This window comes from Mirounga leonina, unplaced genomic scaffold (genome assembly GCF_011800145.1).
Source record: "Mirounga leonina isolate KUSES-001 unplaced genomic scaffold, KU_Mleo_1.0 Mir_129, whole genome shotgun sequence".
Taxonomy (NCBI): domain Eukaryota; kingdom Metazoa; phylum Chordata; class Mammalia; order Carnivora; family Phocidae; genus Mirounga; species Mirounga leonina.
In genome coordinates this window covers 47,255,495-47,280,775 of record NW_023270323.1, presented here as the reverse complement: position 1 = coordinate 47,280,775, position 25,281 = coordinate 47,255,495, and the positions used below count along the sequence as shown (strand labels likewise).

Here is a 25,281-nt window from a genome sequence, read left to right as displayed (position 1 = left end):
TTTGAATTTAATAGGTTCTGTAATTTGGATCGTGCCTTTTGTTCTATTGAAGTGAAATGTACACACAGGAAATGCACAGCTCCAAATACACAGTCCAATGGGGTTTGAGAACTGTGTCCATGCATGTAGCCGACACCCTGATCAAGAAAGAGGACAGCAGGTGCCCTCCCGTCCCTTCCCAATCCATCTCTACCACCTCTAGAAAAGCACTGTTCTCATGTCCATCACCATAACATTTATTTGCCTTATATCTTGAACTTTATGTAAGTGAAATTACATAGAATGAGTGCACCCTTATTTTGGCGACTTCCAGAATATTGTTTGGGACCCACTGAAGTAGTTGAAAGACTTTGGGTTTTGGAACCTGAGAACTAGAAACTCAAGTCTTAAATCATTTAACCTCCTTGAGTCTCAATTTTTCTATCTAAAATGGTCATTAGAAAGTGCTAACTTTTGCCTATTTCATAAACTTTTTGTGAATTTCAACAGGATAGTGTGGATGAGGTGCTTTTAAAAATTACATTTGCCACAGAAATGTTGATTATTGTGCAGCACCGCTCAACACAGTTCACGCCAGCGATTTTTCCTGCTCCCACTGTCCTTTTTCCTTCGAAGGGAAATTCACATGCCCTGATTGCCACTTCCATGCATTCCTTCCTGTGGAGCCTCTTCTCTCTTCTCATACTTTACTTCCTTCACTGCCTCTTTTCCTTTTATTAAGTCTAAATTAGAGCTCATCTCTTAGATAAACCATAATTAGTTTAGCATCTCACCAGGAACAAACTCCAGGCAGACTCCAAACATTTCCCTTGTGTTCTAACACCTGCTTTTCCAATGATTCTGGGCTTAGCCTTCTCCTGATGTTAACAGACTAGCCATAGTCTGATCTAATATATGTGCATTGTACTCTCTTAACTCTGTTGAAGTGGGTCTTTGGTACCAATTTTTGTATACCTAACATTTGCTCCAAAGACTCTTATAGGTGTTCACCTCTCCACTATACTCCCATGAATAAATCTGTCAGGGAGTAGTATTGCCTGCCAGACTTTGGATGGAGCAGGTTCATCTGAAGATGAGGCTCTGGGTCTAGAGACTTTTGCATGCATAGAACCTGCTTCTTGGGGCGCCTGCGTGGCTCAGTCGGTTAAGCGTCTGCCTTCGGCTCAGGTCATGATCCCAAGGTCCTGGGATCAAGCCCCACATCAGGCTCCCTGCTCAGCAGAGATCTGCTTCTCCCTCTCCCTCTGCCCGGCCCCCCTGCTTGTGTGCTCTCTCCCTCTCTCAAATAAATAAATAAAATCTTTAAAAAAAAAAAGAACTTGCTTCTTACCTAGATGAAGAGGTTGAGTTAGAGGATGGAGTCTGTCATGTGAGCAATGGCACTCCCGGTGGCCTTTTTCAAGCGCGTTAATGAATGTTAGGGTTGTTTAGGCGCGGGACTTGGTTCTAGGCCATGGTTAGGAAACATTATGGTTAGACAAGAGGGAGGCACAGATTATAGCCAGGGGCCTCTTTAAATAAATAAAGGGTTTGGATTGCCGACAGCCAAGAGTGAAGCGAAGGGAACTGGCCAACACGGAGGCTTGGACAAGTGTTACTGACTGGGTACATAGGCCAAAACTCAAGATAAGTGAGTTATTGTCTAAGTCTTCTACCCGTGGAGGATTAGACTCACTGGTGTAGCTGAAGGAGGCTGAGGGCCAGGGAGGGTCAAGTCCTGGCTTCCCTGTGGGACTCCAGCTGGCTGCCCTGGGCAAAGAGTTTGCTAAGCTGGAATGAACTGCGTCGGTAGCCTGGGGCAAGGAGAGCCATTACGGGAGCCCCAGCCAGGGCCTTTGAGGGAAAGCTGGGTCAGCAGCTGGAGAAACCAGATGCAAATACATTTCTAAGTCCAGGAGCCACGGAGCATGAGAAGCAAAGGCATGGCCCTGGAGCTGAATGCACTGAAGGTTGGGAGCAATGGAGGAGCGAGACTTTTCCCTCCTCTTTGGTTGGGGCAGAGGCATGGGGAGGTTTTTTCTGAGCTGAAATGTACCATGCTGCTGCAGCCTGAGAGTAGCAGGTGTGTTTCCTGAGACTTGTATCCAGAGACCAGTCTGACAAGGAGGAGACTTACAGTGTTCCAGGGGTGGAGTTGGTTGATGGCAAGGACCCCAAAAGGCAGGAAACTCAGTTTGGAGGCTCCCAGACAGTGGATCCATACAGGTTTTAGACACCTGTCTTTGGAGAGTAGATGAGAATGCATCAGGCTGTGCCACTTTTTAGAACCAGAGGGAATTTTGTGGATGCTGGTGATTAAGGGGTTCTAACTCAAAACCTCCACCCATGTAGCAACATTTAACAATGTAAGAAGAACTCCCTATAATTTCAAATTTCGAAAACTAGCAATTCAGCTCTTCTGAGATTAAGGCTTTCATAACATACAGCCCTCTTTTTAAAAATTGTTGGGGCTTTTCAACTTTGTATTATTCTGAACAGAAGCCCAGTTGGTGTCTTGTAATAGTGTTATGACCCCAGCTGAAAAATCCACGACGGCCTCAGTGAATGATTCCTTTTGTTCAACAAACTCTCATCTTTTTGTGTGAGTTAGATCGGCTCTATAGGGTGGTTACAACTGGAGAGACATCATGCTCTTTGTTCACGAAACATTTCCTGAGTTGTTTGTGAGTCTGAAAAAAATTCATAGTCCTCGTCAAACAGAGGGCATCCTTCTGGTCCTGGGGTCTGATTTTTTTTTCTTGCCAAACTTTCATGTGGCCTGTAAGGACTATCATCATACCCATTACAGAGGAGTTAAGTGGGGCACAGAGGATTAAATCACTTGTCTAAGATTATTCAGATAAGAAAGATTTACATTCAGAAGTCTGATTTCTTAGCTTTTACTCTTAACAGCTGTCCTGTGCCTACAATGGAGGTTTTAATGGGAGAGAAAAGAAAGAGGTTTGGGGTTGGTGATGTTGGCATGGGATTGGTGCCAGAAAACATCAAGTGTGGGGAGGAGGGCAGTACAGAGGATAGCCACTGGGTCTCAACTGGACAGAACATGAAGAAGGATGGCATGGGGTTGGTGGTCTTGGGATGTAAGCATCAAAGGCCTGGTGGGCCTTCTTCTTCTTCTTCTTTTTTTTAAGATTATTTATTTTAGGGGCGCCTGGGTGGCTCAGTTATCAAGTGTCTGCCTTCGGCTCAGGTCATGATGCCAGGGTCCTGGGATCGAGCCCTGCATTGGGCTCCCTGCTCGGCGGGGAGCCTGCTTCTCCCTCTCCCACTCCCCCTGTTTGTGTTCCCTCTCTTGCTGTGTCTCTCTCTGTCAAATAAATAAATAAAATCTTTAAAAAAAAATAAAGATTATTTATTTGAGAGAGAGAGAGACCACGAGTGGTGGGAGGGGCAGAGGGAGAGGAGAGAGACAATCTCCAGCAGACTCCCCACTGAGCATGGAGCCCGACATGGGTCTCGATCCCAGGCACTGAGATCATGACCTGAACTGAAATCAAAGTTGGATGCTTAACTGACTGAGCCACCCAGGCACCCCTGGTGGTCCTTCTTAAGACAAGGAGGCAAGTCCAGTAAGAGTGAAAGCATGAGAGAGCTGAGAGGATAAGGAGGCTGTAGTCTGGGGAGAAGGTAGGGGTTTCTGTTTTCTTAGGTAGAGCCGTCAGGCTAGGTGAGACAAAGGAGAGGGCTGGATGTGTACTAAAGACTACAAAGACAAGGGAGAAAAGACCGGCACCTCCAGGTAGCACGGAAGGTGGAAACTGAGTAGGATCAGAGTCGTCCTGGGCACTCTTTCGCTCTGCCTGGGAAGTACAGTACCCATGGCTTTGCACGGGCTTGCCCGGAGTGCCGTGATACTTACACAGGAACGTATAACTTACAGCAAGAGCAAGCACAGACTAGACCGCATGTGCCAAGGAGAATTACAGTAGATATGTTTTGCTATCATCATTTTGCTCTTCCTCGGTTGTTTTTGCCAAGTGTGTGTACTTGAAGCTTGGAGGTCAAATGCCCAAATGATGTGAGTCCTCTGCGGAGCAGTAAATAAACTGTCTGGGGTCAAAATGTGAGCATGCTGCAAATGTGTGACAAGTGTCGTGCTGTTAGAAATGTTAACCAAATACGGCATGATGTCCTGGAGGACTTCAGGGTTTAAAAGGAAGGCTGCAAACAATCATTCCCTAAGGAAGACCCTCCCAGGACAGTCACTGATGACTGGTCATCTCCTTCCCAACACCCAGAGCAGACGGTTCTGAAATAAATCCAGAAAGGAAAGTTTCTGACTTGTTTTCCTGACTCTGACTTTATTATTTAGGTAGAACTCTGTGGAATTCTGTCTATACCAGGGGTTGGCAACAGGCTTGGCCTGTTTTTGTCCTGGCTTTCTTTCTTTCTTTTTTTTTTTTTTAAGATTTTATTTATTTATTTGAGAGAGAGAGAGAGAATGAGAGAGAGAGAGAGAGAGAGCATGAGAGGGGGGAGGGTCAGAGGGAGAAGCAGACTCCCCGCCGAGCAGGGAGCCCGACGTGGGACTCGATCCCGGGACTCCAGGATCATGACCTGAGCCGAAGGCAGATGTTTAACCAACTGAGCAAGCCAGGCACCTCAAAATTTGAAATGATTTAAAGATTCATTCACAGGGGAATAATTACTGAAGGCATGGAATATCCATTTGCTAAAACATCATAGAGTCATTAACATTTTCTTTTTTTTTATATTTATTTACTTATTTTATTTTTTTAAAGATTTTATTTATTTATTTGAGAGAGAGAGAATGAGAGACAGAGAGCATGAGAGGGAGGAGGGTCAGAGGGAGAAGCAGACTCCCCGCCGAGCAGGGAGACCGATGCGGGACTCGATCCCGGGACTCCGGGATCATGACCTGAGCCGAAGGCAGTCGCTTAATCAGCTGAGCCACCCAGGCGCCCCTGGCTTTCTTTCTTGCTCAGGATGGATTTTACATTTTAAAAGGGTTGGAAATGACACGAAACAAGAGTTTGTATATGGCTCCGAGAGCCTAGCATATTTACTGTCTGGTCCTTTACAGAAAAAGTTTGTCAGCCCATAAGGACTACGGGATAAATTTTAGATGTAATTGTTTACCCTCATAAAGTTAAGTAATTGAGTTTGGGCAGTGCAAAAATGCTATGTAGGAAAATAAAATAACTTTTTAGAGAAGGTTTTCTCAGGACTTTTCATAAGTCCTCCCCCAACTTTTTATTTTGAAAAAATTTCAAACTTATAGATAAGTGACAAGAATAATATAAGGATTCCGCATATACCTTACCTGCAACTAGAAGCAAATGGTTCAGGAAAAGAGAGGCCTATGCGAAAGAGATAAAGTAAGAATGGCAAAATGAGCATACCGTTGACCCTTGAAAAACATGGTTTGAACTGTGTGGGTCCACTTCTATGTGGACGTTTTCCATAAATACAGTCCAGTCCTGCAAATGTATTTTCTCTTCCTTATGATTTTCTTAGTATTTTCTTTTCCCTAGCTGACTTTATTGTAGGAATACAGTATATAATAATATAATATACAAAATATATGTTAATTGACTATCGATGTTATCGATAAGGCTTCTGGGCAACAGCAGGCTAATAGTTGGTAAGTTTTGGAGGAATCAGAAATTCTAGGTGGGTTTTCAACTGTGCAAGGGGTCAGCGCTCCTCCCCCGCCCCCTGTGTTCAAGGGGCAGCTCCCACGGCATCTCGTTCTAGGGTGTGTGCTCTCCTGTCTTCTCTGTAGTTTGAGTTCTCATCCTCCCCCACCCTCTTTACTTTCTTTTTTGTTATCATCCAAAGATGTACCTTTAAGAAAAGCCAGTTCCGATTCTTTTATGAGTGAGCACGGCGGAAAGTGAGTGGATTGGGAAAACGCATAGGTTGAATCCTATGAAATTGTGTAAATAGCCGAAAACCGGTCAGAAAATGTGGTTTCATATGGTTCAACCTCGTTAACAGCTCACGTTGTCGGTATGTGTCCATGTGTCCTCGCGCCACTTACCTGACCTCCCAGAGCCCCAGTTTCCTTAGCTGTAACCAAAATAATTGTACCTGATTACGAGGGTTGCTCTGAGGATTAAATGAATTGATCATATGGATACATCTCTTTGTTCAGTGCTTGGAAGGTAGCAGGCCCTTAACTGTTAACTGTGGTTCCCTTCGTCTATGAAATGGGGAAGTCCCTACCTCCTCAGGTCCCTGAGAGAGTCCGGTAAGAGAGTACTGCAGAGCGCTCGGCAGTGTCTGGTGCTTGCTTGGCGCTCTGGACCCCTAGCTGTTCTCATTATGATCGTTGGAAACAGGCCCAAAGTCAATTATGAATATGACATAGTCAATGCAACTCTGTGTCACTGTGCACCCATCAGCTCTTTCTCTCGGGGCTGCCAACAAGCCATGGGATGCACGTACTGGGATTTTACTTTCCAGCTTGTCTTGCCTAGCCTGTGATCAAAAACTGGGCAAGAAAGTTTGGGACCTTTACAAACCTGATCATCTGTGAATAATGAGCTTTGGCTGGCAGAGCTTGAGACCTCGAGTGATTGTTTTGAAAACAGTAACCTTGACCTCTGTGGTGATGTCATTTCCTCCCACTCTCGCCAGCCTGTCGCAGTTTCTTTCTCTGGGAAGCTGTTCCAGAACCCTCCAGGCAGCGTTAGTAGGTTCCTGTCCCGCTTCTAAGACCTGTGCTACCTCCGCCCTAGTGCGTATCCCAGTCCACTTCCTGTACCGGAGTGAAAGCTTCCCACAGATCCCTTCTGTTTATCTTGGTATTTACTGCCCTGGACACTGGTCTGACAGACATAACAGCTCTGTTACAGGCACTTGCTGAATACAGTGAGTTCAGCAGCGAGATTGCTCCCTGGGCTACCTAATCATCGGTGACCTTAACTTTGTCCCAGTCTTAGCTGTCATTGTCAGTATTATCCTCTGGTTCTGTCCCCTCTCCTCTCCTCTTCTCCCCTCCCCTGCCCTCCTCTTTCTCACCTTCCCTGTCCTCCTCTTTCTCTCCTTTTTCCTCTTTCCTCCTCTGCCTCCCTCCCCTCCCCTCACTTCTCTCCACACACACACACACACACACACACACACACACTTTTACATAAACAACAGACCCATCCTTGAAGACTAAAGACCAAAGCATAGAAGTACCTACTTTAAGTATAAGGTTCTCCACTACAGCTCCATCTTCTTTGGAGTTAATAGAGGTTGAACTTACAGGTTTTGTTCAGCAGACACATTTTCTTGGAATGCAAAGTCTGAGTATGTCAGTTTGCAAATGAGTGACCAGTAGAGAATGTCCTAGTGGATTTTTGTCTCAGTTCTTATGTTGGTGAAACAATTTTCTGAAGATAAGAAATCTGTTGGCAAACACTTGTTTATATCATTGCTGATGGATGAGCTGCTTATTCTAAGAAGGAAGGCTTGTCTTGGATTCTTGTCCTGATTTCAGCATGAGATGTGGTGTGCCACAGATATGTGCTAGCCTTCTAGGACAGGTTGAGAGTTGATGGTGTGTCTTTGCATAGAGACATTTTGTCACATGGAGGGTTTGTTAGATATTGACCATGTTCTGCACAGCCTCAGAATAGGAACTGGGGGCCATGAAAAGGGAATGGAAGGCTCAATCTTGATCTTCAGGAGTTTTATAATGCATTTGGGGCTTGAACACATGCACAAAACAGTGTGTGAATAGCAGTATAAACCAGTGGGTGAGTAAATGTAAGTGACCAAGATTTAATTGCCAAGATTTACTAAGCAGTTAAACAAAGAGAGATTGTTATTGTTTGGGAGACAGTTACTGGGAAGCTATTGCATCAACTGAATTTTACTTAAGATGAGAACAGGCTGAGGGAAAGACAAGGGCATCCTGCTTGGAGACAAGAGCAGAAGGCAAGGTTTAAAGTCAGGAAGGAGTATGCCGTGTTTGGCATACATAAAAGAGATCTACTCTGACAGTGAGGAGGCCTTCTCTTCCTTCATCCAACTAAGCTTTGTAAGAACCCACTTACAAGTATGGTAAGTTACTAGAAAGCCTAGTACATTATGCAATAAAATCATGTAACAGGGGCGCCCTGCTCAGATCTGTAATCTAAATCCTGACTCCATATGGAATATAAACTCAGATTCTCTTGTGGAAGAAGCATTAAGATAGAGACCTGAATGAAGAGTAGAGATGAGCCAGGAGAGAGGGAAGGGAGATGGAAGTAGGGAGGAAGCATCTTCTAGACTGAAGGAGTAGTATGTCTGAGGTCCCTAAGATAGAAGCACCGTGCATTGGAGGAATTAGAAGGACTCATTTGGCCAAAATGTAAGAAACTGCGGGAGGGTGGGGGGAGGGATGATGGTGTGAGATGAGAGTAGATGGAGAGGAGGAGGCAGGGGCACGATTGCTCAGGGCGTTGGTAGCCATGGAAAGATTTTTGGGTTCGACTTCCAGAGCAATAGAAATAAGAAGAATTCTGAAGAGATCAGCAGGACTTGGTAGGGTAGAGGATATAGATAAATGAAAGAAAAGGCTACAAAATAACTTCAGTGTTTCAGTTGTTGATGGCCAGCAGAGTTAGGCCTCTGGTACACACTGAAGCAAATCCTCTACTTGTTGGGAGAGGTCGTAATTTCACTTTGGGCCGGCTGAGTTTGGGAAATAGATAGCCCATCCAGGGGCCATCCTGTAGACTGTTGGGGACAAGGGCTTGGAGCTTGGAGGTGAGGCAATGGATTTAGCTTTTTTAAATATGATTTGCCAGCCATTGTTGGACATCAAGGCCAAGCTGTGACATATGACAATCTCTCTGAGGAAAAGATCACATCAAGAAAGAATAGCAGAGCAAGGTCTCAGTTTGAGGAAGCCTCCCCACTGGGTCAGGGGTAAGAGAAAGAGAAGCTCACAAAGGGGTATCGGAGAGATGAGAGGAAACCCAAGGAAGTGTGGTGCCTTGGAAACCAAGGGTGTCAAGAAGACTTAAGAAGCTGGCGGTCACCTATATTACATGGCCCCAGCGGAGGTCAGCTGGCACAAGGCTTCAGAAAAGGCCTGCCTCACCGGTAGCGGGAGGCACTGGAGACCTCTGTCAATTAATAGCTGTCTCTGGGAACTATCAGACCACCAATCATGACTACCGAATTGTTTTAAGTCTGGCTCATTCTGTTGCATCGTTTCAGCAAGCTCTTGGTGGAGACCTTATCTAATGTCAACTACACATGCAATATTTTCCTCAACTATTAAAAAAGAAAAGAGATTAGTCTGCCCAATGGCTTCTTTGTAGAGTGACCGTGTAGTTTGTCAGTCAGTTGAGATGGTTTTGAGAGTGAAAGGGGGTTGTTAACCAGCTGAGATACTGGAACAACAAATGAAATCGGAGACTGTTCTCAGCAAACGGGGATATGTGGTCGCCCGAGTTGTTGGCAACCTCAGACTGATGCCTTCTAATCACCATTGCTTTGTTCAGTATCTGCAAACCCATCCCTTACTTGATCCTCACAGCAACCCCGGTAGGTGAACAGCCTGGGTCAGCTCCTCCCACCTCCCTTTGTAAGGATGAGATGGAGACCCAGGGTGGTGGAGGGCAGTGTGTCTTCAAACTCTTTGTCTGGAGCTCTTTCTCTGACCCAGATGCTCCTCGAATCTCAGCAAACTTGGGTCCTTTTGCCCTTGCTGATTTTGGCCTTAGCAGGCTCGTAAGAATTTGATCGGCCTTCGGTAGAGGTTTCCCCTTTGTCTTTCGGCCATATCACACTTGGCTTCACAGACTTGGCCCGTCTCCCGCTCTTTGGCACCGAGGCTCATTAGGCTTTTAAGTTCAAGTAAGGACATTAAAACCCACTCTTTTTTTTTTTTTTTTTTTAAGTTCTCCAGTGAAAAGCTGCTTTTTTTTTCTTTGAACATTGGCCTGGCTTAGGTGGGGACTTAGGCAAGAACTGAGTATCCCAACAGCCTTCTGTTAAGAAAGATGAAAACAGATGCAGATCATAGAAGGAGAATTTGTAGGACTCATGAAGTGCAGAATGGACTCCCAGTTTTATCTTTTTTTCTTCTTGAATTCTTATCAAATAAACAGCCCTTGGTTCCTACTCAAAAGGGGGACTCAGCACAGTGTGCATGGGGAGTGTTACTATCCCCATTCAAACTGTGTTTTAGCATCAATTACAGGAGTCTCCTGGGTGGGTGAGGGGGACTTGTGTGCATTTGAAAGATTCTCAAGCTTATCCATCTTTGCAAATATTTTGTCCACTAAAAATTATATAATCCTGGTCACAACTTCTTTTTTCTTTTTTTTTTTTTTTAATACTCGAGAGAGAGAGAGAGAGCATGAGCAGGGGGAGGGGCAGAGGGAGAGGGAGAAGCAGACTCCCTGCTGAACAGGGAGCCCCAGTCGGGGCTCCATTCTAGGACCCTGGGATCATGACCTGAGCTGAAGGCAAACGCTTAATAACTGTCTGAGCCACCAGGCACCCCAACTTCTTTTTTCTTAATACATAGTTTTACATGACCTAGACTCAGGTCATTGTTTTGATGCTAAGACCCAGACTTTGTTTTGATGCTTCCAAAAAATGTGTTTGAAACTTAATTTAGCATAATTCTCTTTCAGGAACCTCTCCCCTCCAAATGTAGTGATTTCTTTTACCCTATCCATCTGTGCCTTAAAAACATATTAAACTTCTCTCACTTAAATCACAGAATTAATCTCCTTACTCCTGAACAAATTTATTACACATTTATTGGAATGATCAATTGACTAAAAAAGCATATAACAAGAGGTTTAAATTTGGGCTGCTTGTGTGGTAGAGGAGAAACTGGCCTATCTCATTGCCTGCCTGTGGGGTTCCATTTGGATTAAGCTTTGCTTGGATTTGAGAGGATTTAGTAGCTCCTTAATTGTATTTCTTAATAATCCTTTTTTTTTTTTTTTTTTTTTTGTCTCTCCTGGGCTGTCAGGCTGGGTGGGCTGACTTCCCACAATGAAGCGTGCAAAATTCCTGCCTCAAGCATGCCATTCTAAATGTTTCCTTTGGTAACCCACAGAAGAGGACCTTTTACATAGCCCCCCATCAAGGACCCAGTTTAGAAATTACTTATTTTTAAAGTTAACTATGCAGAAAGAGACTTCCCTCTTATATTAATGAGATGAAAGAGTGAATGACAAGACAAATAGAATGGCTGAGTGATTGACTCTAGAGCCCGCCTTTCCTTACTCCACTCTAGACTTTGCCATGAGGCTAACGTTCCCAACCATGGCTTCATTGGGCCTGGTGCCCTTCCCACAGAACAGGACGTGATTCAAGTTCCTTTGCCTGGAACCCGGTGTCCCACACTGTCTGGGTGCAGTGTTTCTATTTGGCTTATCTTTACCATCCTTTGCACTGGCCACAGAGAATGATGATTGTATTTATGATTTTCTTTGTGCTTCCCTGACGCCTTGCCTTTACTGCATGTCATTCAGCCACCTGGGGTGCTCACTTCCTGTCCATTTCCATCTCCCTCAATCCTAAACCCATACATTGGGTACCGTTTCTTCCACTAAAATATGACCCTCATGACAGCCTGAGTTCAGGATTCCCTACTCCTCTTAGCACCCACGGGGGTGACAACCATACATACTGGGGTGGAGACGACAATCCTGACTTCAGGTGCTCTCTCTCTCTCTCGTTTCTGGTTTGAAGAGTATTTTGGCTGTGCTAAGAGCAAATAATTTGTCTTACACAGGGCACTACTCATGAGATTGTTTTAACTTTCTGTTTATGAGTTCTTGTTGTAGTGACAGTGACTCACCCATCTTTCTATGCCTCATGATGCTTGCATGTGGCAGGAATGTCATATAGCATTTTGGCGGAAGAATGGGAAGAAGGAAGAGTAGTCCAAAATTCACATTGGCGATGGTTTCCCTGTGTATAATATTGAAAGTACAAATGACAAAAGAAAAAATACATAAATTGGACTATGTCAAAGTTAAATGCTCTTGTCCTACAAATGATACCATCTTCCAGCCCATGGAATAGGAGAAAATATGATGATATTTGCAAATCATATGTCTGAGAAGGGGCTTGTATCTAGCATATATAAAGAACTCAATAATAAAAGAATAAACAGTCTAATAAAAAATGGGCAAAGATATCTGAATAGATATTTCTCTAAAAAAGATACAAAAATGGACAATAAGCACATGGGAAGATGTGCAACATCATTAATCTTTAGAGAAATACAAATCAAAACTATGAGATACCACCACACATCCACTGGAATGGCAAAATAAAAAAGGAAAGCAGTAAGTGTGGTATGGATGTGGAGTAACTAGAACCTTCATATACTGCTGGTGGGAATGTGAAATGGGGCAGCCACTTTGGTAAACAATTTGGTAGTTCCTCAAAAGGTTAAACATTAAGTTATCATATAGGTACATATCCAAGAGAAACGAAAATGTATATCCAAACAAAAACTTGTACACAAATGTTTGTGACAACATTAGTCATAATAACCAAATGATTGGAAATGCCCATCAACTGATGAATGGATAGGTAAAATATGACCATATTATATTTATATAATGCGATATTATTTGGCCATAAAAAGGAATTAACTACCAGTGCATGTTACAACATGGATGAACCAAAACCATGATGCTAAACGAAAGAAACCAATCACAAAAAAACACATTTTATATGGTCCTATTTATTGGAAGTGCCCAGAATAGGTAAATCTATAGAGACAGAAAGTATATTAGTGGTTGCCTAGGGCTGGGGGTTGTTTGTGGGTGGGATGGGAGTTAAAGCTAATAGGTATGGGGTTTCTTTCAGGGGGAGGAAAGTTAAAATTAGTTTGCAGAGATGGTTGCATGATCCTGTGAATGTACAAAAAAAATCGGATTCTATACTTTCAGTGGGTGAGTTATATCTCAAGCTGTTCACAGACACACACACACACACACACAATGCATACACGTATACACACTCGCAATGCAATTTAAAAATTTTGCTTCGAGATGTTTCCAGTGCTCTCTAGAGGGCTCATTCCAAATGTCATTTAGTACATTTCTAGATGTATTAATATCATATTGTAATGTGCTGCTAATATTTTAGAACTTTACTGACGAGAATGCCCTGTAGATTGATTATATTAATGCTCTACTTCCAAAAAGATGTAAAGAAAATTTCAAAATGAAAACTAAAAAATCATTACTAATTAATCACATTAATTAACATCAGGCATCATGACCTTAGACATAGAAAGGCCATAGAAATGAGGAAACTTTGTTGCTTAAATACTGCATAGTTTTTCTTCCCTTAACGCTCCTTTTCTACAACAGATGAAAAGGCTTTGCTTGTAGTCCGATTCCCTGGCCAGAGCCTCTGACTTCCAGAACACATTCTCCATTCCTCTGAATAAGACTGCATTTTATATTTCTGCTGCAGCCACAGGAAAGTAAAATGTGGGCTGCCTGAGGGGAAAGGACCATGGTCCCCTCCCCCTGCACCCTTCCCATTGTGTGTCCTATGGTACATCAAAAGGAAGAACCCAGAGAATTCAGTTTCCTTTGGGGCCAGCCAGCTCCCAGCTGTCCTTTAAAGAGGAACAGGGTGACTCCACTCATTTTCATCCCATCCCACAGACCAACAGAAAATGAATCAAATAGCGGTGATTGGTGGGAATGAACTAGAAGCCTGTCAGATGATCCTTGTATGGTATGGTTGCTTGAACCCAACTCTAGTCTTGGTGCTGAAAAACTGGCTCAGATGTGATGACAACAACAACAAGAAACATTACAAATTATTAATGGCCCTGAAGTCCATTGTAGTTTCAAACCTGATGATTTGGGTTTCCCAATACTTTGCCATTGTTGCTCGTTTCATTATCACTTCACTCAGCAAACACAGATTGAAGCTCTCCCATGGACCAGCCCTTACAGTAGAGATGGGGTTGCAGAGAGAACTAACCCTTTGCCTGATGGGAAGGTTGGACAATTTCTGTGATGTGTGATAAAAAAGGAAGCCAAAGAGTATTGGGATCTAGAGGTGGGAGATATAACCTCTACCTAGGAAGCGGTTGAAGAAGAGGTAACATTTAACCTGGGTTTTGAAGGATGAGCATGAGTTTGCCAGGCCACGAAGAGGTGGGGGGAGGCTTGTGGTAATGGCAAGTCAGACAGAGGGAACAGTGAGCACTTGAAATGCTCAGCAACTGAAGGGGCTTTGAGTGCTCTGGGGAGAAATTGTGGCCAGAGATTAGGACACGTTCAAGATGGGGCAGACTGGAGATGAAGGGCAGGTATCAGGTCAGTTTTCAGAAGACCTGGGATAGCATGTTAAGGAGTTTCAATAGCATCCAGCAAGCAATAGGCAGTGAACACGGTCTCTGTACGAAGGAGCAAGGGGGTTATGTTTGTTTTTTAGGAAATTACATCTGGTAACAGTGGTGACGTTGATGACTTTCTGCTGTGCACCAAACACAAATATTTGAATAAAATGCTTTGCTTCCCAAGGAGAAGCAGAGATGTTTCCTACATTTGTCTTGCTGTGTCCATCCTTAGTTTACAACTAGGATGCATAGCCCATGATTCCAAAGTTCTCTTCCAAGTCACCATTTAGAACCCGGAAGTTTCCCTATAGAACTAGTGTTCTTCATAGTCTTAGGTAACTCATACCACGTCTGAGATAGTGACAGTCCCACCGTAGAACCCAGTCCCTGAGGGCGTCTGGCCTTAGCGCAGCACCTGGTGTGGGGTAAGCGTTTGATAACAGTATATGGAATGAATAGGAAATCAATTCAGAATTCTAACCAGCCATATTAGGAGCTGACCTCCCCTTTCTCAGATGGCAAAGGGCCTCTTCAGCTCTTGGCTTTTCCCCAACACTTTTGGGATGGCAAGAGAGGTGGGGAGACAGGAGCAAAAGTTAAAGGATAGCCAGAACTTGGCAGGGAAACAGGGCCAGAGGCAGCTGTGGGCACAGCTGCAATGGAGCTGAGCTTGTCCTTGGAGCTTCTTACTGCCTTTCATTTGTCGGCATCCTCCCTTCCTTCCTCCCCACCCCCAGCTCTAGAGACTACGCCCATGTAGGCCTGCCCTCCAGAAGGACTAACATGAGCTCATTTCTCCCCTTCTGCCCTTTTCATCTCTCCCAACTCCCAGTCTCGCTCTAGCCGCAGGCAGGATGCTTGGGAGGAGAGGTGAGCAATGACTGACGTATCAGATTTCCATCTATGGGGAGGGCTGGGGTCAAAACCTGCTTGGAGATAGTAACAGCCACCGCCATTTATCAAGTGCGTACTATACACGGGGTCTGCGCCAAGTGTATTACCCGCATTACTTCACACTCTCATGCCATGGCTAATAGGTACTATTGTCCCCATTTTACAGAGGAGCAAATTGAGGCTCATAGATACTGAATACTTAAATAGCTTGCCTAGTGAGTTGCAGAGTTGGGATTTGAACCCATGTCTTTTTGTCTCTGGTGGCTACTGTTACTCTTAGAACTTTGAGTGCCAATCCCATAACTCTTGGTTCTGAGCAAGGACTGGCTGTTCGTCCTACTCAAGTCTGGCTACGAAAGCTTTCAGAGAAAAATCACAGCAATTTCATGTTCCCAGTTTTCCTTCCACCCTCCTGACAGTAAACCCAGCAATACCGGCTTTTAGTTATGCAAAAGAAATACTAATTACTATCATTTATCTATAATTACCACATAGTACACTCACGATTACATGTATCATTGCCTGTGTCAGGGTTCTTTAGTCTCCATTTTATTTGGTTATACTGAATTCTGTTCATGTATTGCCAGCTTTCACAGTTCATTGATCACACATGTCACCTTAAACCTGTGCCTGATACAATCAGGGAGGATCTTGAGTGGGAGGCATAGTGGGAAGGCAGTTTGAGGGCTAAGGAGCTTCATTACCAGGTGAAGGCATTTGGGGGGGCATCCTGTGGGCACTCGGGAGCCTAGAAATCACTGAGGGAGGGAAGCAGCATGGCCAAGGCCACGATTTAGAAGGGGGGTTAGTTTGGGGGTGGTGGGCAGATTGATTTAGGTGGCCGAGACTGGTAGCTGGAGATTATTTACTGAAGTGCAGAAAGTAGAGCATCACAGGAAAGCCCTCCTCCCAGATTTAGAAACTCGAGTTTAAAATCCTAACTACCACTTGCAAACTCTGACCTCAGACGTGTGCCTGCTGGCAGTTTTCTTATCTAGATTGACTTATTGGTTTTTCAGCCTCTTCTAGTCCCCAAACCCCATAATTTCCAGACGGCAGGAGCGGCCATGCAAAGGTTGGACTGTGAGAGAGGCTGACAGTGAATCAAAAGGAATCCAAGATACTCAGATGATTTAGGAGGTTCTCTTCTGTGCTTACAGATTATTTCATTAGTGTTAGTGTTTTAGCATCGAGAACAGGAATGGTATGGAAGAAGAGTTTTTCCCTAGCAGATGCGGGAAAGTAAAAGTTTGTTTACAGGGTCTCAAAGTTTAGCTCATCCCCTTCCAGCTGCCTTCCCAGCGAGCCCCAAGGGAAAAAATGTGTCCAAGTGTTCGATTTTGCATTTTTGGATAGGATTTTCTTGGGGACGGTTTGGGCAAAGTGGGGCCCCATTTCACTGGAGGAAGACCTTCTGGAGAGCTGTGATAGTTAAGGTAATGCTGCGTGCCTTAATCTCAGCGATTCAGTACAATGGAAATGTACTTTTCACTCTTGTGTAGCTCAATTTTGGCAGCAGGGAAGAGTGGAGGTGACTTTGCTTCAGGCAGTGGTTCAAGGATCCCAGCTGATAGAGACGCTATCCTCAACACCTGACTTCTCACTCAGGTGTTCCTTCGTGTCAACATCTAACCTGTAAATGCGGAAGAAGAGGGACAAATGGAGAGTTACTTGGGAGAGGTTTTAGGGGCAGGCCTGGGTGTGATACATACTACTCTGCCTCCACCCCACTGGCCAGAACTCTGTTATATGGCTGCAGAAAACTGCCGAGGAGGGTGGAAAATGTAGTCAGGGTGGGCAATGTGTGCTTAGGAGGGAAAGGAGGTGAGTTTGGTGGGTTGTCTCCGTCACAGGAGCCGTGTTAGAATAATACCAGCACTGCTGAGCCCTACAATTCACAGTCAGTCCCAACTTCTTGGAATTCCAAGACCTTCTAAAGCTCTTATGATATCTTCTTTGAGTTATGTTCAAGGCAGGTGGCTTGAACAGTCTGGATAATGCATGTTCTGGATAATGCATAGCACCCCTCAAAAATTTGGTTCTGGATAATGCACGTTCTGGATAATGCATAGCACCCCTCAAAGATTTGGTAGGTATTAATGATGGCAATTTGCATTCCATCACTCTTTCGTTCATATGAAATTCTTGTTTGGTTCAGGTTTCACTTTTACCTACATTTTAGTCCATTTTTCTTGACCTCAGAAAGCTTATTAATGTTTGTCCTTTTGCTGAGGCAACTCTAAAAAGAAATCTTTAAAAATGACATCTGTAACAGATTTATGGTCAAGGTTAAATTGATCTCATGCTTAGGTTCAAAAACAGTTGCCATGTTAGATTAAATCAAAGTGCATATACCTTAATTCAGGGTACATAGTCAAACCCAGAAAGTGATCAAGGAAACCACGTAGAAAAACACTATGGAACCAAATTAGAAGGGACACAAAGTAGGTAATTTTGTGATCATAGCTGCCTGTTGCAGCTGTACAAACGAAGCTAATGAGAAGGTGATGTAATCTCTTGTTGCAAAGAATAAAGTGATTTCCCATGAGATTAAACATGAACTTCCCAACCCTGTGCTCAAGGTCTAGATATCTCCTCTGCTCTCCCCCAAACTCTAGGATCGTTATTGGACTTGAATTCATGAATTGAATGACTTGTAGAGTAAGCTGAATTTTGCAATCCTTTTAAAATTTTGCTTTTGATGTTTATGTCACAGTTCAGTAACAAACTTCTCATTGGTTTAGTTCCTAATGTCTGGATGATCTTGTAATGTAAGCTTCGTAGCTATATTCTCAGTGTTATGACCCTCGCAGAACTATCATACTGGCTGCTGGAAGAATCAGAATGAACCAGAAACTCTCCATCCCTGAATAGAGATTTGAGATTTTTCTTTTTAGTCACAGATAGAAACAAAGTTCTTCAGTTTGTATTTTATGACCATTAAACAACGGTTGAGAGGTTGCCACAAGCTGGGTATTAGGTGTTACAGAGAGTTAATAAATGCAGCCTGTGGTCCAATCAGAACATCAGCATCATTCCTAGGTGTCTCAATAATTGTTTCTTTAAGGAATCAAATCTTTAATCTTTTAAGAACTGTATTCCATAGAATCTGTGCCGAGCGTGTCTTTAATTCATCTTCTCAGAAACTCAAGATGGCCTGTGCATTAGGTGGTGTGACAATGAACCACATATGTGCACAGTTCTTGTCTTCCTGTGAGTTTTAAATCTATTAGTGAACATGCCCCATGAGGGAGCAACCTGGGGTCTGCCTTGTCTTCCTTTGTATCCCTGTACCCAGCTTCAGGCCAGAACATCATGCATGCTCCATAAATATTTGTTGAGTATGTGAAGGAACATGTGGAATAGCCTTCCTTGAAATAGGTCACAGTGTGTTTCAGATTTAGAATGTGAGTATAGTAGACACCATTTAATTTCTGTCCTATAAGAAACACATGTATTTTTGCTTGCCTTTAATCTCATTAACTTTTTCATAATTGAGGGTTATCCCAGATCCTGACTTGCCTTCCTGTTTCTAGTCATTTCTTATCACACATATATTAGGCAAGCTATACACATTTGTTGACTTGATTCATTAATGTGAGATTTTTGTCCAAAGGTGGCCAGAAAAAGAAAATAAGGAAAACTTACCTTCGTCTTTGGCAGCTGGCTAATGGAAAAGTTGAAACTAAAATGACCTGAACTTACTTGGCAAAAAAGGGTATGCTTAGTAGACCATGTGGGTATGAATATACAAATTTCCATTTACCAAATGCTAGCAACATACATTGTCCCACTGGCTCCTCACCACAATCCTGGATGGAAGGTGAGGTTTTCAAAATTCCCATTTTGGGAATCCCCATTAAGGGAAAACTGAGACTCTGCTCAAGTGACTTCCCAGTGGCCCATGGTTAATGAGTGTTGAGTTTAGCTCTTAAAACCTAGACGACTGGGCACCTCGGTGGCTCAGTTGGTTAAGCGACTGCTTTCGGCTCAGGTCATGATCCTGGAGTCCCTGGATCGAGTCCTGCATCGGGCTCCCTGCTCAGCGGGGAGCCTGCTTCTCCCTCTGACCCTCCCCCCTCTCATGTGCTCTCTCTCTCTCTCTCATTCTCTCTGTCTCAAATAAATAAATAAAATCTTAAAAACAAACAAACAAACCTAGACGACTTATTCCAAATTCACTATACCTTCCTATTCATAAGTGTTAAAGGTCTGTTCTCTGTGTGTATGTGTGTCTCTGTGTGTGTGTTGCCGTGTACTTTGATGGCACATACTGAGCAGGACTTTCTAAAGCACTGACTTCCTGTATAAAGTGACTGGCCTAAGACACAAAGGTTGTCTTGGCTCTGCTGTGAACAGTGGTGCGTGTCTTTGAAGGAGGTCTTCCCATCTGTCTGCGGCTGGCTTTTCTTCTGCAAAAATGGTGGAATGAATACATGACCTGTCTCTACAGGACAGGATAGTTGGAGACAGTGCATCTCAGAAAGTTCATGAATATAAAATACCATCATCGGTTTAAAGCATGTCATCAATAAGTAGTTATTGAAAATATATTTTAATTTACATAGGAAGGCGATAGGGGTTTTTAGTAAAATTGCAAGTGAATATCCTTGACTCTTACCCATAGCTGTATTTTTGAACTTCTCATCTGTCTCCTAATATGTGCAAGAAATGTCCTCAGTTTAATGCAACATGCAAGATAGGCAGGTGTTGGGCATTCCTGTAATGTCAGTTCAGTGCAATCTTTTATTGTTGTGTACTCTAAACTGTGTAAGGGACTGGAGCGATGTTTATACAAAAAAATACAGCTGCCTTGGTCTTGAAAGTATTCCAATTATTTAAGAGCACTTTGGCTTTTTATTTTTTAATTTGTGGGTAAACATTTTGAAAGAGTTTTTTTGTTGCTCTTTCAATTAAGGTCCAGCATTGTAGTTGTTTTTGAACAACATCATGTGACAGGAATGACTTCTGCCATATAATTCTGCAAAGGATGACTATAAGGAAGTATTTAAGACTGTTTAAAAAATCTAAACCTGGATAAAAGAGGAGTTGGTGGAGCATCACTACTAAACTTATTAAGAGAAAGGTGCCTTATAAAGGAGGATTTTTAGTGTATAAATTCTTTAATGGGGTGTTTATTATTCTTTCTGCTTTGGCTAATTAGCAACAATGCTTGGGGATCTGGTAGCAGTGATATTTTATTTCATTAGAAAATTGAAAAGTATTAGAGTAAGTGCTTGATCTAAAATGCGATGAATTAAATTAGTATAAAATAAACGCATACATATAAATGTAGAGAAACATTTATAGAGAACTTATTATGCACCAGGCTCTGTGCTAGCTCCTTATGTATTTTGTCCCATTTAAGCCTCAGTGACATCTATGCAGTTGGTACCATTATAATTCTATATTACAGTCAAGGCTGAAGTTAATGGACTTGCCCTAAGTAATAACCCCAGTGAATGGTGGAGCTGGGCTTTGGATTCAGTGAGCTGGACTCCAGAGCTAATGCTCTCAGCCCATATCAGTCTGCAGTCCACAGCTGTTAAAAAGGTTGTAGGTTCACATGTATTGATAAGGCATACTCTCCAAGGTACATTGTTCAACCTCCAAGTAATATTGGTAAGTGGCAAAACAAGGTGTAGGACAGTGCTTATGATACGCTACATCTGTCTTTTTAAAAAAATTATATGTATCTATGTATTTTCTTCTACAGGTCTTTAAGGTTACCTTTAGGGAATAGCCTGGGGCCTGTGGGACTGGGGTTACAGTGAGACTTACATCTTTTGAATCCTTTTGAATTATCAATACTGTGCAAAGATACTATTTTAAAATCCAGTTTAAAATGATACTGTTAAGAACTAGTGAAAGAAGTAACATATCCTAAGTGTTCATAGATTTTAAAACTTTACTTTGGAGACATTTTATCTATCTGCTTTTTTTTTTTTTTTTTAAAGATTTTATTTATTTATTTGAGACAGAGAGAATGAGAGAGATAGAGAGCACATGAGACGGGGTAGGGTCAGAGGGAGAAGCAGGCTCCCTGCTGAGCAGGGAGCCTGATGCGGGACTCGATCCAGGGACTCCAGGATCATGACCTGAGCCGAAGGCAGTCGCCTAACCAACTGAGCCACCCAGGCGCCCTCTATCTGCTTTTTTTAAAGCAGGAGATATGGGACATTAACACTGCCCAAGAGAGTGTGCTGATCCAGGAAACTTGGATGCTGGGCCTGATTATACCACTAATCAGCTCTGGAGAAGTTACTCATTCATCATCATCAGGCTTCAATTTTCTAAGTTGTAAAATGAGGAGAGAACAAGTTGTCTTCCGACTTGAAAAACCAATAATTCCAAAATAAGTCATAAAGAAGAGCGCCATCTTGGCCCTCAGTGGGCAAAGAGGCATGTGTCTGCTCTGAGTGGTACCAGTTGGTGGGAGCATGTTGGAATTGCAGTGAAAGTTACCCAGAACAGCCGATTGATCCTTGGTGTGAAACCAGGATCCTGGCTGTCATAACCAGTGGGGCGATGGTTCTCAATTCATGAATACACAGTGTGTCAAAGTCAAATAGAAGCTGAATTCAAGCCTAATTACCAACCTATTTCAACGAATCTTTTGTTACTGATTTGTAGAGATCTATCAAGTATAAGGTCTTCAGAATTTTCTATAATTTTGGACTCCATGAATGATAACAGAAGTTGGCAAACTTACTCTGTAAAGAGCCAAATAGTAAAAATTGCATGCATTGTGGGCCATATGTTCTCTGTCATAGTAACTCCACTCTGCTGTCACAAAAGCAGCAGTAGATAATACATAAGTGAATGGGTATGGCTGGGGTCCAGTAAAACTTTATTTACAAAAACAGGCACTGGACCACATTTGGCCCATGGGTCGTAGTTTGCTGAACCCCGAGTTGTAATAAACCCCTGCCCTAGGTTTCTCTTTGCACTGCATCCTGAGATAAGGTACCTACCTGATGGCCTCTCCTCTCTAATTCCTGAATGTGAGAATAAATGCTTCCCTTCTGCAACCCCCTACCTTCCATTATTCCTTTCTGAATTACCTAGTTCACAAATGCGACATTCCGCCACATCACCCTGATGCCGACCCTATTTTCCTTTTGCAGATTGCCTTCCTTTTTTCTTTTCACTCTGAACTATTTCCTGAAAACAAGAAGTTATAGTTGTTTTGTTTTTTTTTTTTTTTACATTCCTTTGCTTATATTACCATTTTTACGTGATTTCAACCTTTACCCCCAAGATGTTTTGCTCACATATCTTCTGTACCTAGGGAATTGTGGTGAGCCTTATTTAGAATCTTTAAGCCATGATTGGTTAACCTCTCGCTAACCATATTCTTCCCTTTCTTAAGTGAAGATCACCCACATTTCACAAGCCACTCTCAATGAGCAAAAGGGGTCTGGAGGTAGAATTAGTCTTGGCAAATTGTTTGCAAAGACAGATGTTGGTCTCTGAACTTAATGCATTCCTGGAGAGACCCCTGTCTTGGCCAAGAGAATTGGGAACAGGCCTTGCCTGTAGTAGCTGGCTCCAGTCCTAGACACTTCCCTCCCAACCTTGATCATGCCCCTCCCTGTCTCCATGCCTGCTCTCCCAACATTTCTAAGTTCTAAAACTTCACCTGCTATGGACAAACTTGATGCTGGGAAAGCTCTCCACTTGTATGCGTGAAGGCTCATAGATTATTGAGATTTACTACATGCTTTAAATTCACTGCTTTTTCTATTCAGCAATTTAGCTGTAGCCCCGGATAAAGGTGATTTGTGTGATCCATCTTGCTTTATGTCTCACTTGACATTCTGCCTTTTTCATGACAGGTTGCTGAATGCTATAAAGCCAGGACTTGTTAAAAAGATCAATAGATTGCCTACCCCCATTGCGGGATTGGTGAGTATCCAGAATTGAGATTTATTTTCCAATATTCCTTGGCTCTAACCTAAGGGTCATGACAGTGCCATTTATTACAGTTCTCCCCCACAATATATATTCCACTTGAATGAGGATGCATTGAATCCATTAAACTGAGAGGTCACTTAAAAATGAAAGATCACAGTTATGCCTAAATGGCATCTTAATCTTTGTTTGTATCTTTCCCATGAGTGATAAGGACCGTCATTCTTAAAGAGGTGAATTTGTTTTGGGGGGAGAGGCTGATAATTAGGTTGACCCCAGGGGAGGAATGTGATTGTAATTATGGTTTTCTCATTTCAGTTTTTTATTGCATTCCCCTGGAATGAAGGGGAGAGAAGGTAGAGAAAGAGAATTTCATGATTTACAAGCAGCACTTCCATCAGAAATTGCCGTTTTCGGCCTTAAAATCCACTCGTGTTTAAATACCACATCTGGAGACCAACTCTTTTAAAGACATAATGGACACCAAGGTGATCCTTATGTCATCTGGAGATTTGTTTCCTAAAAGCCCTTGCCCTTCTGAACCTATCTGTTTAAATAGACAAAACTCATGGGTTCACATGTGGTCAGAAGCTGAATTTTTTAATTCATTGATGATACATTTCATAATTCCTGGTGACTCATGTTAATTATTTAGTTGATGTTGCCTTTTATTTAAAAAAGGGGGAAAAGTGGAAGATCAAGAAGACAAACATAGCTTAGTTCTGGAAGGAATGTGCACACATATATGTGTGCACAAAAAGCTAAGGATGTATGTGGCCTGGTGAGGACTCAATGACTCTATCCAGTGTGACCTCCTTCTCTGCATGTGGTTTGGCAGAAAACAATTAGAAAAATGTCAAGAATTTAGGCAGGCTCCTACATAGACCTTACTGAGTGTTGTCAGAAAGTTTTTAGCCGTATCAGGATGACTAATTGAAATTAGATGTACCCCCCACCCCCAAAAAAGAGATTGTGTTTGAGAACTGTGAGGGTTATGGTAGTAAGGTATGTGGTTTCAGCAAGTTGAACAAAGTGGATTTTTTTTTTTTTTAATTGTAAGAATTGCTATTTCTGTGGATGCATTTTATTTCCCATTCTGGTTAGTAGTAAGCTGGTAATTACGCATTAAAAATCCTTCTAATGTTGTTTGTTAGAATCATGTAGCCAACTAAGTTAACAGATGTATAGATAAATAGATAAATTTGGAGGGAATGGATTTGAATAATTTTATAAAATAATCTCTATATCTGTATTATATATTATATATAGTAATGTGTATATATATTATTTTAGAATTTTTATGAAGTCCATTTCTTCCAAATGTTAAGGTCACAGTCTTAATGATGCTGACAAATACCTATTTGGCTTCAGGCCTGTGGCATCTCCTGACCTTGGAATTCTGGGATTTAATGGTATAGGAACAAAGCACACAGCATGAAGTCAAGGGAGGTCTCAATGAAATCCATAGAAACAGAAGCAAGTAGCCCAGAGTCCAGAAAAGGAGAAAAAGGTTTTGAAACTTTAATTCAAATGTGAATCATAAATAATTCTAGTAAAATTACAGGTTTAGGACATGTGCATTGATCTTTATAGCATTTCTTATCATGGATCAAATGTTATTCTTTACATATTGCCTCTACTTTAGAGCAGGCAGGAATTTGACTCAAGAAAACAAGGGGCCCTGGTTGCTTTGCTCCCATTTCTATCCTTGACTTTTATTTCTCCTCTTTCCCTTTCCATTTGAGTTTCCTTTCCATTTTGTCCTTTCCATCATTTTTTCCTCTTTGTTGCCCTTTTCCAAATAACACTTCCTCACTTACCTTCATTCTTTATCACTTATATCTTTTTTACTAGTTTGTTATTGTGGTCATTTGTAACAGGAAATATATATTTGGTCTTTGTCCATTTCTAGCACAGAGCTCCTAACACACTTGGGATTTCCTAAGCAATAAGAGCCATGGGAACATCTTTGTAGTAATATTTGGTCTTTTGTCATTGGTTCCTGAAATGGCTCCAGTCCTGTAAAGTTTGAAGGAGTGTCTTGTTATTCGTACCAAGCCCCTTTCAACCACACCTGACTTTATGTTAATGAGGTGACTTTTGGAAGGCCTCAAGGTTGGGGGGGGTGATCGTTGCCAGGGGAACCAAATAGGTGATTGGAGGGTTGGAAATTTCAGCCCCAC

General features: G+C 42.5%; 1 protein-coding gene across 1 annotated transcript in view; it reads left to right on the top strand.

Annotated features, from left to right (window-relative positions):
- LIMCH1 (LIM and calponin homology domains 1) overlaps positions 1–25,281 on the top strand; it is a 324,230-nt gene that overhangs the window by 125,993 nt on the left and 172,956 nt on the right. The window contains exon 3 of the mRNA XM_035005588.1: positions 23,023–23,092. Coding sequence (XP_034861479.1) covers positions 23,023–23,092 — 70 coding nt within the window. The remainder of the gene's footprint in view (positions 1–23,022; positions 23,093–25,281) is intronic.